The following is a 19,016-nucleotide window of genomic DNA, read 5'->3' as shown; positions in this document are numbered from 1 at the left end:
GGCTCATAACTCACGGATGTCGTATTATGCATGCATTTAAAAACAATAACTGGAAAACGCCCATACGCACATGAGCATTCACACGCACAAACTCTCCCTCTGCAGACATTCTCCCCTCTCTCGCTTTTTCTGTGAAGTAATAAATCAAGACGGAAACAGCCAGAGGAAGCGAGCTGTGCAAAAACCCTTTTCAACGATTTCTATGCAAAGTAATTCATCAAAAATAATAAAACAAGACAGAAAATTGAGAAAAAAATAAAATACAAGACGAACAGCAGGACAGCCAAGAAATATGTATATGAAATGGTTAAAATTGCAAACGAAAGAAACAAATTTGTTCTTTTAAATTGCAAAAATTGCAATTGTGCGTATATGAGTAAAGGACTTTTGTATGAAACGACTGGGCGACAACATGGATCGGAGGCATCTTTTGCGAGTATGGGCGTCTATCTTTGAAATAGTTTTTATACGTCTTCTAAAGAAGAAACATCGTCAAATGGTTTTGAAGTAAGGTTTATTTGGATTTGCAGAAGGAATGATGGGGTTTTCCTGTGAATTAATCATGTAATTCCATGGATCTCAGTGAAGCTCTATAACAAATATAAAAGCCAAAAGAATTTAACAAAAGAGTCTCCTTTTGTAGAAAAAGGAGACTCCCATAAGTGTGCTTATATTGCATCAACTCCAATCTACGAGTATTCTCCCAACTCTAACATTCGTTTAAGCTCAACTTTTTCTGAATGTAAGCAAATTTTATTTGGTATTCCTTTGTAGCCTGTTCAGCACTTTGCAGCAGAGTTTGTGCTGATATTCTGTCTTCTATTTACGTGAACTCTTCTTTGGTCAAATGTGTCAACAACATTGCTGTGCAATTAGGTGAGAACTGGAAGGGAAGGTATTTTACAGTGTTTTATGCTGCCTCCTTTATGCTGCCCTTAAACAGAGCTGATACGGAGGGATAAAGCGACCTTAAAGCGCAGGTTAATCGTAGATGAAGGACTATCCCCTTAAGAGGGGTTGAATAGGGAAATTACTACCTTTAAACATCGCTTAATCAGCAGCCACTAACCGAAAGCACAAGGACGAGAGTAAAGGAAAGCAATTAATAGAGCTACACATGTTGAACAGCCACCCATCCCACATACTCGTTTCTACATCTGTTTTTTTAGCTCTAGCTTTCTCTCATGTGTTATTTAATTTTTTCCTGTGGCGTGTGTGTGTGTTTTATTAAGTTTTTAATTAATGTATGAGCAGTTTAAACTTGTAAAAGTCCTGTCATGATAAACTAAAACAATATTTCTCACTTGGGGGCCAACGACGACAGCTCTCCGGCAGTTCGCTGTCCGGCAGGCAGACGGTCCGCTGCCCCGCCAGGCAACCAAATTGCCCAAAGGAAAGCTTTTCAAAATAAATGAAGTTACGACCAAAGGATGGTCCGTCTCTAGTGTGTGTGCGTATCTATGTGTTGGGTTAAGCATAGATGAGTGTGTGTATGTGTGTGCGAACAGGTCCCATTAAAATATTTGCATCTCATTATTTAGTTTTTGGGCGAAAATTTCCGGTTTGAACAGCTTTCGAGCATATACTATGGTTGAAGATATAGAATGATATAATGGAAATCCAGAAAAGGATATTCTTTTATTTTTTTGTGAGGAATATTATGGTAATTGACCTTTGGCTATTTCTCCTTACCTTTTTTCTTTTCCTTTTCCTTATAGTTTGCTTTTGCTGGGCTAACTTTTGTTTCGTTTCATTTTTGTGTGCTCATGCTCTTTACTATCTTATCAGGCAAATTGAATTTGTGGTCAGGACCCAATGAGTGTGCTAAACCATTTGGCAAACAGACATCAAGGAGCTCTCCCTCTCCCTCTCTTTTTACCTTTATCTTTCTCCGTCTCTCTGGTAGTTATTTTCCAGTAGTAGTCGAGCAATCTGCTTTGCAGGACTGTGTGTGTGTGTGTGTGTGCGTATCTAATCCTTTATGCATTTGGTATCCCAGACGTAGACTGTGACCCCATTTGCAAAATTCTCTCCACCATCTATCAAAGCACACACCCATAGAGGGAGAGGATGAGACAGGCCCACACAATGCACAGGACATTCACACGACATGGTCAAAAACTTTGCACAATTAAAGTTTAAGTGTTGCACAAACTTGTGTCATGTGCTCAAGCCAGAGAAGGGAGAAAGGACGAGTGCGAGCGACTCTAGATGGATGCATAAATTTCATTCTGTTATTATAGAACGATTTCCAGGGACTGCAGCTGCAGCTGTAGCTGCAGCAGAGTGTTTGCCCATCATGGTGGTGCTGGTGTGGCTGGAATAACACCTTTTTCCGAAGGAGAAAAGTTGCATATGCAGTAACAAAGTGTAATTAAAAAGTTTGACTATGCTTGCAAAAATAATGAAATCGATTATGAGCCAGCACTTGAATAGCACTTGAGACCCAGGATCTCGCAGTCCTACGTCGTCTCTCCGATGGCAAAGCGACACTCAATGAAATTAAAAAGATATTTTTTTTGCAGACATTTGCAGCAGTGGGGAGTCTGCTGCACCTACTGCCAATTGCACTTCAACCCCCACTATAGCCTCTATCTGGGCCATTGTTTTCGTCTGTCAAATGCAGGCACTTTTCTTTTCGTATTCATTGCCCGAGCAGTGGCAACAACAAAGCGGAAAAGCTCTTGGAAAACTGTCAATAAGTGCTTTTTTATGCATTCAATACGCTCACATTTTTCCTATCAGCTGAAAGAATTGCAAAAAAGTCAAACTTTGGAAAATGTTAATGCAATTTAATTTAATTTCCTCCCCGCCCTCAAAAGAAGGAAGAAAAACTGTCTCATTAAAGATTGCCGAGATATCGTTTTGAGGATGGCATAAAATTTACTCGATAATTAGCTAAATGGCGGAGCGGAAGAGCCCATGATACCGGAATGGATTATCCACTTTGATGCCAACAATTAATGGAAAACTACATATATGGCGAAATGTCGCCGTTAATTAAGCCCAGCAAATGCCACATTTTGTATTTTTTAATACTTACGGAATGTAAAAGGATTCCCGGTGTGTTATTGATTAATCGTATATAAGGTTAATCGTATATATTTAAATTTGCATAAACTGTTATTAATAAAGCTGATTAAAAGGCCAACGTCGGGATGGAATCGCGAAATTAATATAAATTCCAAATGCGGAAGGCTTATGGAAAGGAATCATGTTCATATTTCTTATATATAGGTTTATACTGTAGGTTTATACATATGTACATGCATCTTGCTGATATGTTTATTTCCCCACTCGGCGGTTATATTTTAATGTATTTTTAATCCGATATAATTAATACTGTCCCCCGTTGGTGCTTGCTGTCGCTTATTAATTATTTTATTGCGTAAAAAATATTAACAAGTCCCCGCAAAGTCATAAATAAATCTACGAAAGCATCGAACAAACGCCTATAAATAATATTTAGTGCGTATGTCTTCATGGCAGAAACAAAAAAAAATGTATTTTAATTATGCCAACGCAGAAAATACACCAAACGGGCCGCAAAATGGCTTTAAGTCCGATGCAAGGATAAGCAAATTATGTGTGAAAATTAATTGACAGAATATAAGTAAAACACACGTAAGAAACGCAGAAACAAGACCCCTCTTAAAGGCTTAGTGAGTTTAAAAAATTCCGGTTCAAACGAGCGAAAAATCAGACAATTATTTCCATGTGCTGTCCATTCAGTTGTTCGCACTTGGCTTTAGCCTTTCATCGGCAATTTAAAAACAATTTTAAGGCCTGTTCTATAGTTTTGTCAACATTCTGTAGGGGAGATACAGAGCCTTATCCACCCCGCAACCATGTGGGGGGCTGTAGCCTGTTTGTTGTGGTCGGTTCTGCTGAAAAGCTGGCAAAACGAATCCTGAGGTTTTTGTCCGGACCGGCAGAGAGAGACGGATCCTCATTTGAATGGTTGTTGTAACACTTGCACTCACACCTCAGGACCAGGACACTGCCTGGGTCAAGTTGTTCTCTCACACGGCAGGTAAGCCCATCTTTTTCATGCTCTGCTCTGTTCTTTTTTCTGTCCTGGGTTTTTCCTGGCTGGTTGCTGCTCTAATCCAAAACAAACACCTGCGTCATAAACTTTAAGTCCTGGTACAGGTAAAAGTTTCAGTTTCGGTGAGCGCTCAGAGGAGGCCAACCCACAACCGAATTGGATTCATTGGAGCGTACTTAAGGTTTATGTTGTGTTTGGGGTTGGGGTTGGGTTTTCGGTTTAAATGAAAACTTTTCGATTTGTCAAATGGTATTTAGGGGTGAAAGAATTTTTACAAGTATTTCCCTTTATTGTATGCATCTTCTTCATCTTTATCATCATTTTATGCGAGTTATTATCATTAATTTATTAAAGCCTTAGTACATTGTTTGACATGACAGTCACAATTCAAATAGATATATATATTTTCCCCCTCTTCTAAGCCGAATTTAATGTCATTTTGGGATGGAGCTGCTTCTCTAGTACTAGGACATTTCTGGTGACACTCATTTCGTGAGCGGCGGACGGACGGAACGTCTTCATCTTCACAGCTTAGTGGCGGACAAATTCCAAGTCTTTGGTCACGCTCTCCCTACCCCTCCAGACTTGTTTGGCACATTTAGCTGGTTATTGTTTTAACATTTGCCCTCATACCACGGAACCGCAGCAAATGTCTGTCTGAGCTCCGTCTTATCTTATCGTTATTAACGTTTATTTTATTGTCATGCTGCTTAGCCACAGTGGCATTGGGGCAGTGGCAGTGGCAGTGGCAGCTTCTGTCTGCTAGTTGCCATCCTGTTTGGTATACTCTTGTAGAGGGTATTGTTATTTTTAATGGGGGTTTTGTAACGAAAAAAAGCAGAGGCAACAATTAGATTATTTAATATTGTGTTTGTGGTTGAACGGGTCCTTCAAAACGGGTCGGTTCTTTTGATTTCTAAGAGTATCTAATACTTCGATGTCGTATCGAACCTTCCTTCCTTTCTGTATATTTTAGCAGTCGTTTTTATTATGTCATTATTGTCATTTACTCCGGCTATCCCTACTAGTACTCGTCCTCTCTTTTCATCTCATCACTGCTGTTGCCTGCATTATTCCGATTATTTGTGAGGACATTACGCTCAGCGACTCCTTGCGCGATTCTTTTTGATTTTTCGATGGCAGATTTCATTTACAGTTCCATTTGAATCCAGTCACTTTAATGGCCATTCACTGTTGATATTTTCGGTTCTTATTAATGTGATTAACGTTCCCATAAAAGTAGCTTTGATGAAACGAAAATCCCTTGGCAAAAGCCACGCTTGATTTGTTTTATAAGAAGTACGATTTATGCATTCGAAATGTTTGTTGACCCATAAATTCTGATTGGCCAGGAATTTTCGGCTGCTACCAAAGGCAAGAGGATAAATAAAATACAAGGCTCATGAATTGATTACAATATCAATTGCTGAACTTTTGACTTTTAATTAAAGGGTGCACTGGAAAAAAGGAAAGGAAGAGGAGAGCTCGAGTATACATACTCGTATATGTGTGTGGATGATTCGAAACGCTGATGCAAGTTGTGGCTGTTACCAATTTGGCGTTAAAATTCATACAAACACGAGGGGCCGCTGAAAATGCATACATTTGCGCTGTAAAGAATGTTTTTCCAAGCATTTGTGCGGGGGCCGCGGCCACTCTTTGGGTAGCCATAGCCTCGGTTGGAGGCTTCGGTTGGAGCGTAAAAATGCGAATTAAAAAATGCCAAATGAACGGGAACAGGACGCACGGTTCGTGGAGGAGTGTTGGCAATGGCAACGGCAACGGGCAACGGCAACAGGAAGAGTTAAAATGCGACTCTCAGAGAAATTATAAATCAATTTAACGTTGCCCCATCCCAAAAACGAGGCCGGACAAAAGTCCGAGAGCCATCCAAGAGCTATAGCCGTGCTGCATGCCGCATAGTAAGTAAATGTGCGGCGGCGGTGGCAAAGTTTATCCATTTTACAAGCAGCGCCAGCGAAAATTGTATAAATTGCCAACTCAAACGGAAACGCAATGACACCGGACGCCATTGACCAGACTCTTCTCTTCGCCCTCTCCGCGTGACCCCAGTGGATCCCAGTGTATCCTGAAACCCGATTCCCGGTCCTGGTCCGGTTACCCCTTGGTTGTTGTTGTTGCTATATTCTTTTTTGTTTTTTGCTTTGGGATCCTCGAGACGCATGCGCGGCTTGCCGTGGCCTCATCATCCGGCTTTTCCATGCCGCCACGGATGTACGCGCTTTAATCTGTAAGCCACAAACTACGGCATCAGATACAGATACAGCACTGGGAGAAGGAGAGTCGGGTGGGGGGTGGGACTGCATATTGGGGCAACAGCTCCAGCAGCTGCATTTCAAGTCAAGCAGTTGAACAACTGTTTGTAATTGCAGCAGCCCTGGCATTGTGGTAATGGCTCTTTGGGGTTGACTTGGGGTTGCGCCGCCTTCCGCTTTCCCCGCTGGAATCTCTCACAGTTGAATGCTGCGAAAAGTCCTTGTTACCGGATGTTGTGCAATAAAAATGCAAAGTATGCAAAAGTTGCAACCCAATGCCAAGACCACTCGTACCAGCAGCAAGCTGATACAGTAAATAAATGTGAATTAATGTTTTTTCGGTGATAGCGGGTGGAGTGCAAACGATGAAAGTGGATAAGCGAGGAGGAATGGTGGTTTTGTGGAATTACTGCGGGATATTTGTGGTGATTAGTTTGGAATAATAGCATGGTATTTTAAAGACGGTGCTTACTTCTCTAACATCTAGGGATGAACAAATAATCAGCCATGGTTTTTCTATGGACATCCTAAAAAGATCACACATATTACAAAAGGTCTCCAATGCATTCTCTCGAATTATTTCTGCCTCGATATCTGAGAAAAAAATAAAATAAATTACACTGTTCAGCCGTCATTTTGTCTACCAAAGATTTGGTTGTATAAATCTTTCTCAAACTTAGTATTTTTTGTTTGTTTATGGCATTCTCCTATTTTTACGTTAGTTGGCCTGATTGAACATAAAATAAATACTCTAAAAAAGAAAAAAAGTCTTGTTCCCGCCCGGGTTCGAACCGGGGACCTTGTGCGTGTGAAGCACACGTGATAACCGCTACACTACGGAAACAACTGAAGCGAGGACGCACCAAGTACAACCTCTACGGATAGTAGCGATAAGATTATCATCATGTGATATAAATAACCTTAGGAATATACGTACATATTTAATTGTCAGCCCTCCCAAAAATTGCCAGTATTTACTCCCTTGCGATAACCCCACAGTTAACATACATAGCAATCGTTTAAATGCACAAAAGAGCTAAATGTGAATGCATTTAACGAGATGAGATGCAATGAAGACCTCCCATCGCTACGCTTTCATTATGAAGCTTAAGAACTTAACGATATGTGAAAATCACAAATTAAATTACTTATTTAAATGTGATTATGTGCATTATTTATGGGTAGAGTGTTGCCGTTGGCTGAGTAGCGGGTTTGGGTATGGGGATGGGATGTGATGGGACGATAAATGCAGTGCCACAAAAACGTGTGTTGCATTTTAAAGGACAATGTGCTTGCAAAAAGGGGAGACGGAACCGAACCGAACCGAACCATTACGTATACGCTGCGTATGACATTGAGCTAACGCTCTCGCTTATCGCATGCACGTCGCAGCTGCTCGGGCGCATGGAATGGAGCCACGTTTGGCATAATGAGCGCCATCCACCCACAATGCTCATCCACCCACCCATCCCACTTGGAGCTGCAGCTTCTAACTCCCCCTTTTTCTCACACCCACTACCAATAAGCCAATGGCCCAAGCAGGGCATTAGTGTCAGTAGACGGGGAGCGAGAGTGGGTGTGTTGCAGATGAAGATAGTCGAGGTTGCAGCAGGGTGCTGGATGAAGATGGTGGCTGGGCTGATGGTGGGTGGGCCACTGAAATCCGACGTACGATGGCGCGCGCAAAACGTCAAATGGCAAATAGCACCTTGCACCTGAAATGCATTAAATAAACATCATTATCGCTAAGACTGGAAACAAGGCAGAGTCCCACACAAACGTACACAGGAAGCAATGCATTGTTCACATACACACACACACAGAAGAAAATCTACACACACACACACACTTAGATACGAACGTAGATGAGAGCACAGAACGCCGAGCATATTTGGCAAACAAAAGGATTTTGCGGTTGAATTGTGTAAACATGGAGGGAAAACGTACGAACGCATTTGGATTTTCACTTGTCGGATATTCGTATGGGGCAAAGAGGCTGAAACATTTTTGGGGCTTGGAATGCACAATGAAGAAACACCGCCTCTCCCTGCCTCAAAAAACGACTGCAACTACTCGAAACATTTTCACTTTTGTAACCAAAGGCAAAGCTCTTAGCATTTCTAATGATGTTATCAGGCAGTGGGTTTTCCTATTGATTTTGGTTTGTAAGGTGATTAGGTGGATCCTTGAAATAACTAAATTTTGAATGAAGTAAAATTTTACTTTCAAGAAAATTCTAATAGATTTTCCATTACAAACAGCAGGGTACAGGGATTGTGTTAATATCATTTAACTCGATGTAATCATGGTGAATATTTAAGTGCCTTTGAGCTTAAGCAGAAACGGTTTTTTGTGTGTGTGTGTGTGTGTGTGGGGAAAAGGCCAAAGTGTTTTGCATTCATGGGAATCGTTTAATCGTTGTCTTTAATTTTGCTTAAATTTAACTTAAGACTTGGTTTGTTTCTTGCAAACAAGTATCCAAAAATTATTTGATTCTATTTATTCTCACACATTATGCTCTCTCTTATGCTCGTTCCATTTCTCTTTCGCTCTTTTTACGTACACACACAAGAAAAAAATCCCCAGCATGGCCATTTATCATTTTCGCCCTATTGAAGTTTGGGTTCGCGCGACGGCGGCAACATAAAGCAGCGACAGGCAGCGGGAGCCTCTGCTCTAGAAGGCGTGCCAGCCCTAAGCAGCAGATGAAGATGCTCGGCCAAGCTGCCGAAGAAACGGCCAAGACACAAAACAGCAGGGTTGCCAAAACATCCGAAAAAAAGAGAAGCCCCCCCCGCCAAAAAAAAAACCCGTCGCACCAAAAAGAGACGTGCAAGTAGTTCAAAAACTTTGGCCTAAAAGCAAACCGAAGGCTACCAGAAAGAAATATATAGATGGGCCACGGGTAGGATATTTTCTGGGTGGAATTGTGGCCTGGGTTGCCTTAAGGGGCGTGGCAAACATTGGCTGGCATTTTGGGCGAGCGTATGACATTATTTATGGTTTGTTATTTTTGTGCAAAAAGTATGCAAGAAAATATGCTGCGACTCTTTCATAATTTTCCTCTCCTTCGGGGGCTGGAGGCATATGAAACAAAAGTTTTTTTTTTTTGCGGGAAGAGGCACACACTTTAAGTGTGAAATTAAAGCTGATGATGCGACAAGGATGTGGCAGAGACATGGCCTATGGCAGGGCATTAATTAAAATCGTAAACTCAAATCGACAGGCGGGAGAATTTTTTCATAATTTATACATATATATATTTTTTTGGGGAAAAATCACACGCAACAAAAATGCGCATAAATTATAAGGACTCATTAAACATTTTCCATATTAAATAGAAAGGAGCCGATGCTTCAGCTTAATGACCATAAATCGAAATTAATGACGTTGCCAAAGAGCGGACAGGGGCTGATAACGGAGGAGAGTAGAGAGTGAAGGCTGACTACGGTCCTGCGGACTTTGGCCTTCGTTTATGCCACGGCCACAAATGGAAGCACCTGCTGCTACTACTACGGCTCCATCTGCACATTCTCCAACGGTGGCTACTGCTATTCGGCCATGGCTACTGCTGGCAGTAAAGTGCTGCCAACGTTAATGACACCTGCGAGACAATTTCAATAACCGATATGTGCCGTTTTCGGTTTTGTGGATCGTTGTCCGTTGGCCATTTCGCCACCAGCACCAACACCAGCACCAACACCAACCATTACCACCATTACTGACGGATGTCTTGTGGTGGTGCCATTGAGCGCCATCGATTTCTGTTCTGGCTTTTATTTATATTCAAGCCAGAGCAGTTCCCTCATCGCTATGATATTTATGGATGCTTCGTGGATCGAAATATAAGGCAAGGAAATGAAATGGGACCATCAAGTCGGACGTCTCTTTTATACCAGATCTACTACACAATACTGCACACTGATTTAATGGAGTCGCAAACCCAGCGGGGAATCAAATTTAGCTTTGAAATTAATCAAATCTGGGGCAAGCTTCACCCTAGGATACCTCTTCAATCCCAACCGTCGTTAATCTGGGTCATCATGAGCAATTACTTGTCAAGATGCGGGAGATAAGCACTGGCTCAGAATGTTCTCAGAGATCTGAAGAGGGAACACGGGTTACCTTGGCTTATCTTATGCTGACCCAAATAAAAAGGAAAGCCGTAATTTCTGTTCAAGTGGCGTCTTGTGAGCTTTAGTTGGTGGCGGAATTTTACGGCTGTTTATTTAAAACTTGCCTACAAATTATGCTAATATGTTACGCAGTCGATTTTTATCAGCAACAACCGCAGCACAGCGGCAGCAAGAGTACCCACTTTTAAAAACTTCAGAATGAGGTGTCAAAACAAAGAGAATTCTTTATTTTCTCCCTCCATTCAGAATACAATATAATGCTGACTCGACGGTATTCTTGGGGGGAGACTTCACAGACTCTCGGAGCGCGTCTGCAGCTGTTTACTTTGTTAATGGTCTTTTTCAGCTAAGCTCGTCAGTCGCACGCGTCCACTCCCATTCTCCGACACCCAACAGTCCTACTTCCAGTCCCCATTGTAGTCCCAGTTTCGGTGTCAGAACCCAGGGATACATCCCTTGCCTCCTGCCATTGATTTTTTTTCATTTTTTGACCTCCAAGCAACACAACGTGGCATTGAAAAGCTTTGGTGTTTTGATTTAAGACTGCCGCAGCGAGAGGCAGTTTGCTTTTTTTATTTTTTGTTCTTGTTTTTTCTGTATTTTGTGTCTGCGATGCGGAAAATAATTTATACAAAAGGCTCTGTCTTGGATTTCATTTGCTCTCATTTCACGGAGTGGTCAAGGTGGGGGGTGAAAATGGACTTCTTTGTTGATTTTGTTAAATACTTTTCACTTTTCTTGTGCCATTGTAGTGAAGGGACTTTTAGATGTGATTAATTTTAGTAGAGTAAATATTCAAAAATAGAAGTCGGCAATTAACAAATGAAATAAAATTATGGCCCTGTGAAAGTGTTACTTTATATAAAATTCACTTTTCATTTACCAAACAAACAAAAACTAAATTTTGGGCCCTTTTGGCATTCATTTTCACGACCATGGCCCAAGTACTTGAAACAATTTCATTTAATTGGCTTTGTGAACGAAAGGAAAGCAAAGGTCTCAAAGTTTTTAATGAGAGAAGTATACGGGAAACTGAATTGAATCACAAGAGTTAAGGTCATGGCATTAAATAAATTGCCATTTGGCTGGAGAACTTAACCAGGCGCAAAACTCGGTAATGAAATTAATTTTCTCACCTCCCCCAAGGCCGTGAAGGTTGGGGGGGAGTGTTACGTTTGCAAATATTTTCAGGAATACCCCAAGACCAGGGCATTCGTCTGTAATTTTTGTCATTGATTTGGACCCGGCGGCAACAGTTTGTCAAGCACTCACATTTGACCCGCTCTCCAGGAGCCCATCCCGGGGCCGCACAGCTGTCGACCCTTGACACACACACAAACAGACACGGACAGGGACAGGGACCGGCTGGGGATCAGCTTCGTCCCAGGTCCCAACCTCCACGTCTTTCGAAATTTATTACATTTTCAAGTATTTTTCCGGTTTTGTTGCCCCGGAAATTGCCGAAACGTGTGGCCGGCGTGCAAAATCCCAGAAATGTGCTAAAATAAATTATTAATAATTTCTATGAGCACCCCAGCCCCGGCCCCAGCCCCAGCCCCATCACGCTCTAGAGTCTGAGAATTAACACGGGTTTGTTGTTTAATGAAATGAATTATTTATTTTAATGTCAAATATATCTGCTCCTCCGGTCAATTACTGTATTTGTTTGCAGGATTCTCTGCTCTGTCCTGACTCGACTTCAGGCTCAACTCATTTTTTGTTGCAGGGACGTGCTGGGTGTTGATTTTTGTCCATTTTCATATTCTTGTTTTTCCAGTGATAATCTATTTTGTCATTTTCTTCAATTTGTTTGTCGGCCGGTGCCTCGGCCTGAGCTCGAAACAAATTGTAATCAAAGTTCATGATTGACGGATGCCCAGAGTATTCATTATTCATGCGTAGTTCCATTTTGTTCCATTTTGTCTGGAAACGTTAAGCGAATAAGAAATGATTTGTTTTTTTGCCATTCGGTTTTGCATTTTGAATTTCCAGCAAAAATCATGAATTTTCCCAGATATTCTTTAGAGATATGAGAGAGTAAAATGGTTGAGTGGAGGCAGCAGCTGGCACTGCCTTGGATTATTTATATTTTCTTTGCTGCAGATACAAAATAATTATCTGATGTAGGGACGTTGCATTATCTTTAACCCCAATAAACTTCAAAGAATCTTTGATTTTTTAATGGAAATACATTTTCTGACAGCTCAAAACATTTTCCAGAATTTATTTAATGCATTTCTGCACAGCTGTCTTGGGAATTTGTATATTTATAAAAAATTTCTGGGGCACAAGAAAAAATATTACATACAAATGTGCTCTCGATTCCAGCATCAAAATTTAATTGCAAATACCAAAAATCAAGGTCTTCGTTCAATGGGGGGAGAAAAAAAAAACCGAAAGAAATCAGAGGATAAAAAGAAAATAATATATAATTCAATGGACTTGTGGATTTCACTTTTCAATTAAAGCCAGAAAAAGTTATGAATCAAAAGAAATGCCAGATGCCGAATGAGAAGTGAGTCAAGGTTTTGCATTTCGATTTCAATCAATTCTGAAGAAGATGCAGACACAGAAACAGATACAGATACATCTGTGGTAGTGGCAGTGGCAGTGGCAGGAGCAGTGGCAGGGGCACAGAAGCAACTTGAACTGTCTGCCATTTATCAGAGAGCAAATATGAAATGAAATTTAATGATATTATTGTATATCAATATTCCTCACATGGTTTGTTGGTTTGTGTATCTGTCTCGCTGTCGCTGTTTCGGTCTTTTCTGTGTGGATGTACTGCTGTTGCTGTTGTCAACGTCAATGACATGCAATTATTTCCACATTAAAACTCATTTCCGTTATTGTAACTGAAGCGAGACATTAACGGTTGGGTGAAACATCTATGGGTCTGCTCCCTGCTATGGGTAGCTCCCGGCTAATGGGCAGATCAACGTTGGCAACGTTGACGCTACATTGATTCGACAATCAATACTTCAATCGGTTTGCTCTTTATGTAAATTTGGCCCAATCCACCCGAACCTTAACCCTGGAAATACACGAGTACAACCCATCCTTCGTTGGGGTCTGTCTCTTTTTATCTTCATCTGATGGTAAAGTGTAATTAAAGGGATATGTGGGTAGCCAGCTGGATGATAACCTCATCATCGTCCACACACATCCCACATTTCACATCCCTCTTGGTTGACGGCCTGCAACATGGCCATATTAAAAATTATTATTGTATGCCGCGGGGCCCGAAATGAGAAAAGTTGGCGCCAAAAGTGCATTTAAAGCAGGATCCAGCAGGATGCACGGCACCCATGAATCTGCGAGCAAACTTTAATATTTACTATCAATTTAAAATTTGCGCAAACATTTACAGCAGTACGCAGCAGCAGCAGCAACAGCAGTATTGTGGCAGGAAGTTATTGTCCTTTCGACCATCCACTTGAGGTCATTAATTCATTCAGCGACAGCTGCGAAAAGTGAAAATCGTCTTTCTCCGCTCTCTGGCTCTGAAAATAAAATTAACATACCGTGGAAGCAAGTAGCAAAAATTTAATTAAATTGGCGTAAAAAATGATTGTTAAATGGGTGTCTGCTTGACTCTCATTTGCATCCAGTATAAATAACAGTCCGATCTTATTAACCATGAAAATAACCTACTTGGACACTCGAAGAGTCCACACTCGAAAATGGGTGGTATATTATAATTTAGTTGTTATTTCTACTCTCTTGTATTATTATTATGTGAATGGTTTATTGTTTGTTTTAATGTGGCCGTGTCTAGACACTTTTAATATATCTAAATACTTGTTCTCTGCTGCGAGGATGCAGTGGGGTGTGGTGGATGGGGAACGAGGCCACTCTTCAGGCTGCGTGTTAAAGTTGAAAATACTTTGCAACGCTCATACCCAGCGTTGGCCACATAAATCTTTCTCTGAACCCAACGCACCCCCAACACCCCTCCCAAGGATCCACCACTATATGTGCGAGTATGTGTGCACATTAAAAGTTTGCCTAAGAGCTTATGGCACCATTTGTTAAAAGCGATTTTTAATGCTGCCACGATATATCCACACATACAGACACACAGACACTCATGACAATCCTGCATATGTGTGTGTGTCTGTGTGTCGTGAGGGTGTGGAAAGCCCCCCTCCAATGCCAGGGCCAACATCTAATGGCTTTCCACGCATCAGACGCAAAACTTTTTTAATGAGAGCGCATCAGGCCGATACCCTTTCGAGAGGAATATGAAAACTTTCGGCTTCGAATTTGTTATTAATAATGTAATAAATGATTAGAAAAGAGAGAAAAAACTATCTTAAAAACCTCGCTTTGAGTGGATTTCCATCAGCACATCATTTAGAAAAACTTCATTTTGAGAAAAGAATGATTAAATGCTTAAATAGATGAGAGCCAGTTTGAGCGAATTATGAGAAACATAATACTATTAAAATCGCATTAACTATAGATAGGACTTCTTCGAAAGTGGATTATCATCAGCAACCAATTGAAATCCAATTAAAAAAGTGTGATATACGATAAGGAAGACTTGAGGTTGCATTAGGTAAGATAGGGTTCCATCAAAGCATCTGACAGACCGCCCCTCTATTGGATTACCATTAGCATAGCATTCAGAGCTCATTAAGCGTACACAGAGTTCGTTCTGGCGTTGGAAATTCCCACCATTCGAATCGCCTTTCGGCATCGCTTAGTGTCATTTAAATCGTTGCTTGGCTTGGCAGCTCCCGGCCACAGCTGGAAGGGGACAACAGACTACTACTACGACGAGTATCAGCCAGATTGTTGCCACTGGCAGTAATTAGTTGAAGCGCATTAAATCGCTATGATTTTGTCACGGCCTGACATTGAGGGGCTTCGGTTTCAGTTTCTGTTTCAGTTTTGTTTAAATTACGTTTTAGAATAGAAGGAGAATCGGCTTATAAAGTTGTCATGGCAATTGAAAAGCGTTTTATCAATTTCACACTAAATTGAGATGAACGAATTTTGGGCTTCGGGTTTTTTGGCAAATATTTTTCTGTCCTGTTGGACATTTTAATTGAAAACGTATCTGAAATGAAATCATAAATAATGTTGATATACAGTATAAATTGCTCTTTTCATTTCGTTCCAAATGCAGAAGAAATTGCATTGCAAAATCAACACTAAGAATATTTCCATCTTTCATCCAAAAATATGAGATATATGAGTACCATATTTAATTTTAACAAAAATAAACAGATCTCTGAAAGCTTAATGCCCCTCCATTTGCTTATCAACATTAACAAACTGTAATAAAACATGAAATTGTGTAAGCAAAACGAAACGATTCATCAATGAAATGCAAGGGAATGTCCCCCATCCAACAAAAAATATAATTGCTTAAAACATTTATCAAAAGCATTCATTATATGGCTTTTTAAACTTATGTTAATATCATTAATCAATGGAAAATATTTGTTACGCATCTGCGAATGGCCAGATATCAATTTGAATAAGCTGTTGCATCAAGATCGCCAGTGGCAGGGGCATCCTCTTCACCCTCTACACGGGCGAACGCATTAATGTCAATCAGCCGTATAATTAACGCGGACAGACAAATGGACAGACAACGAAACAATATCAATGTCGAGTGACAAACGGGAGCCATAAATATGGCTAATCGGTACGGCAATGATTTGATTTGATTAGATCGCCCAAACTATGCGATTACCACTGCAACAGGGCTCCCGTCCCCTTGTCCGGGCACCGGCTTTGGGAGCTCTGTTCGAATGCGACAAATATCTGACGGCGCGGCGGCCCCGAGTGCCGGCAACATCATCAACGCCAAGTCGTCGAGGGCCGTAATTAGCATTTAGCAGGTTGAACGACTGTCAAGAGACGCGTTGGGGACGGGTTCAGTGCGGGTTTGGGGGTTCGGGATTCGAGATTCGAGAGGGCGCCATAATATGTATATTAGCCGGGGGCTAAGAGCGTTTGTAGCTATTTGGCAGCTGACAGCGGCTTTCAGTGTCAGATTCAGTTTCGGTTTCAGTTTCGGTGGCGCCAAGTTATTTGCACGTTGCTGGCAATTAATTAAATGCCGTTGATGAATTTGCTTTCCGCTTTTGTGGTATACACGCATTAGAGTGTGTCAGCCAGTACAAAGGAGTAGAGGGATAGAGAGAGAGGCTAAATATATGTAATTGCGCACAAGATACTTGTGCATTGTGCAGAAGGAAGCTGACACCTTGCCTTGCATATTATACATTTTGAAATGAAGCTGTCAACTCTTTGACAGCTCTCTTCTCCAATTCCTTTTGAAATTTGGCCTTCATTTGATGTTTCTTGAGATGACAGCTCTTTTCTATTCATATGTACATCTATTACCCTACAATTTGCTTTCTGTGATGTTTTCCATTCCATTTTGTATGCTCAATCGTTTTTGTTTCTGTTTTTAATTTATGTATATTTTTCAGAATTCACATAATTCACTTGTGGCGCTTAAAACTGTCGTTTATAAATAATACAGAATATTTTCCACTCATTCACTCTGTTTTCCGTTCAGTTTGTATTGTGCTTAATTAATTTTATGTTTGTTGTTTACTTTGCTTTTGATTTACTTCTTATCTAAATTAATTAATTGGATTTCTACTTCTTGATGTGCCGTGGAAAGGGCGTCAGTGTGGGCAGGGGACCACGCCGTGGCCGCGGGGTGCTCGTGAGGAAGTAGTTTGAGAATCGAGAGGTATAGCTTCCCCCAATGGAGGCCTGTGTGGGATGTATCGCCGGGGAGGCAATGCGTGCATACTGTGGCTTCAGAACAGCCTGCGGAGGAGGAGCGACTTTGGCCACATGTTGGGGCTTCAGTACTGCCAGTGGAGTGGGAGCCAGTTTGGCCACAGATTTGGGCTCACTCGCGGCCACTACTTTGGCTACTTCTTGGGGCTTTGATTGCTCGGGCTTGGCCTCATCCTCGAAGGGTGGCAGCAGATCCAGCGAGAGGAGCTGTATGGTCTGCTTTCCAGAGCTGGGCTTGACCTTATCGTCCTTGTTGAGCTGAGCGGGCTTCTGGTAATACGATTTCTTTGTGGGTTTCGTTATGGCTGCCGTGGGAGGAGGAGGTGCCACTGTAGTTGTGGTAGATGTTGTGCTGGTGCTTGTGGTTGAGCTTGTGGTTGGGCTTATGGTTGATTCGTCCAGCAGTGGCGGCAACAAATCATTGAATGGCACTAGAAAATCGATTTTTTGGTCGTTTATTTCCGACACATCACCATGGCACACGCCGATCAGCACTGCAGTGGCAATTAATAACTGGAAAAACAGTGGGAAAATTAGTTGAAGCTATGGCATAACCTTATCCAGTGATCCAGTTTTGATTTGTAGACCACTTTTTGTCAAGATGCTCCTAAGTTATGGCCCTATTGTTCGACTTTGGTCATAGCCACTAGTCCAAAAAGCTTTGTTCCAGTTTTAAAATTTGGCCAAAAATTTAGCTCTGGAAGTGTGGGTGCTCGAAAGGTATTTTAAGCTGATTCGTTTCGACCTCCAAAAATAGCAAAAACCTTGCATTGTTTGGCGTCTTTTTTGGAACTGAAACTAGATACGTTTGGTCGCCCATTCTATTCGCTTGGCGATGCTAACGGAAGCTTGCTGCCTTTTCCCTCTGGGGAGAAAGGTCATTAGACCCGGATTAACATATGCATTATAATGAAACTAATAGAGCTTGAAATGTATGCAAATTTGTGTCGATGAAAAGAAAGAAGTTATCTGTCATCTTATGCTCATGGTTCGCAGATTCACACCTCAGATAATAAAGTAATTTATTTAGTCATAAATATAGGTAAATACCATGGTTGATGTCACCACAGACGAGTCTTTTATAAATATTTAATAGCTGATATATTTTCAAAATCAATTTTAATTCACCAAACAAATGATATTAATATGGAAATATCTGATCTTTCTTGCCGTCAGAACCAATTGCATAATCTTTTACGTCACTATAAATGATTTTGAGTTGCTCAAACTGGATTTTGTTCACTAATTTATTCGTATGCAAATTCACAATTAGAACAAATTTGTTGCATTATTTAATACATTTTATGTCCAGAAAGACCAGAAACGAAACCTTACCGAAAACACTTTCATTTATAGCCTGCGGCAATTTAGAACTGTCTAATTAATGCAACAGCATTCCATTCCAAAACTTACGTATTTCAGAGACATGTCTGCTAGATATTATATCGTTTATGGTATAGGGGTGTATTCCAGTCCCAACCGAACGGTTTGATATTTTTGAATGAACTAAAAGCGTTGCTGAGCATGCGCAGCATTTTTATAGTCGTTCAAAAGCCATTTCATTTAACAAAATAATACAAAATAAAATGAGAAAGGAGGGGGAACTTACACGCAACCTGGTTGGACAGTGTAAAGTTTAATAACCGGATTAAGCCGCGCCGTCCAGCAACGGGGTATTTTATTTGTATTATTTCGACAGACGTTTTTTCGGCTCCCATCTGAAAATTTGTCTGCTCCGTTGTCTTTCTGGTCAGTTAAGTTGTTCCGTCAACATATTTTATA

At 41.0% G+C, this 19,016-nt stretch overlaps 1 protein-coding gene and 1 non-coding gene across 2 annotated transcripts; both read right to left on the bottom strand.

Moving 5' to 3' along the window:
• Positions 1-7,095: 7,095 nt before the first annotated feature.
• On the bottom strand, positions 7,096-7,168 carry TRNAV-CAC (transfer RNA valine (anticodon CAC)). The gene has a single exon. It is a non-coding gene; the product is annotated as a tRNA-Val (tRNA).
• A 9,707-nt stretch (positions 7,169-16,875) lies between these two features.
• LOC4802954 (GATA zinc finger domain-containing protein 17) lies at positions 16,876-18,754 on the bottom strand. The gene is made up of 2 exons (XM_001359730.3): positions 18,648-18,754; positions 16,876-17,747 (listed from the first exon to the last, which is right to left on the bottom strand). Exons 1-2 carry the CDS (start codon positions 18,660-18,662, stop codon positions 17,085-17,087), a joined length of 678 nt encoding a protein of 225 aa, XP_001359767.2. The 5' UTR covers positions 18,663-18,754; the 3' UTR covers positions 16,876-17,084.
• Positions 18,755-19,016: the final 262 nt, after the last annotated feature.

The sequence above is a fragment of the Drosophila pseudoobscura genome, chromosome 2, assembly GCF_009870125.1.
Source record: "Drosophila pseudoobscura strain MV-25-SWS-2005 chromosome 2, UCI_Dpse_MV25, whole genome shotgun sequence".
NCBI lineage: Eukaryota > Metazoa > Arthropoda > Insecta > Diptera > Drosophilidae > Drosophila > Drosophila pseudoobscura.
The sequence above is the reverse complement of the archived record's forward strand: the minus strand, read 5'-3'. Positions and strand labels throughout refer to the sequence as shown.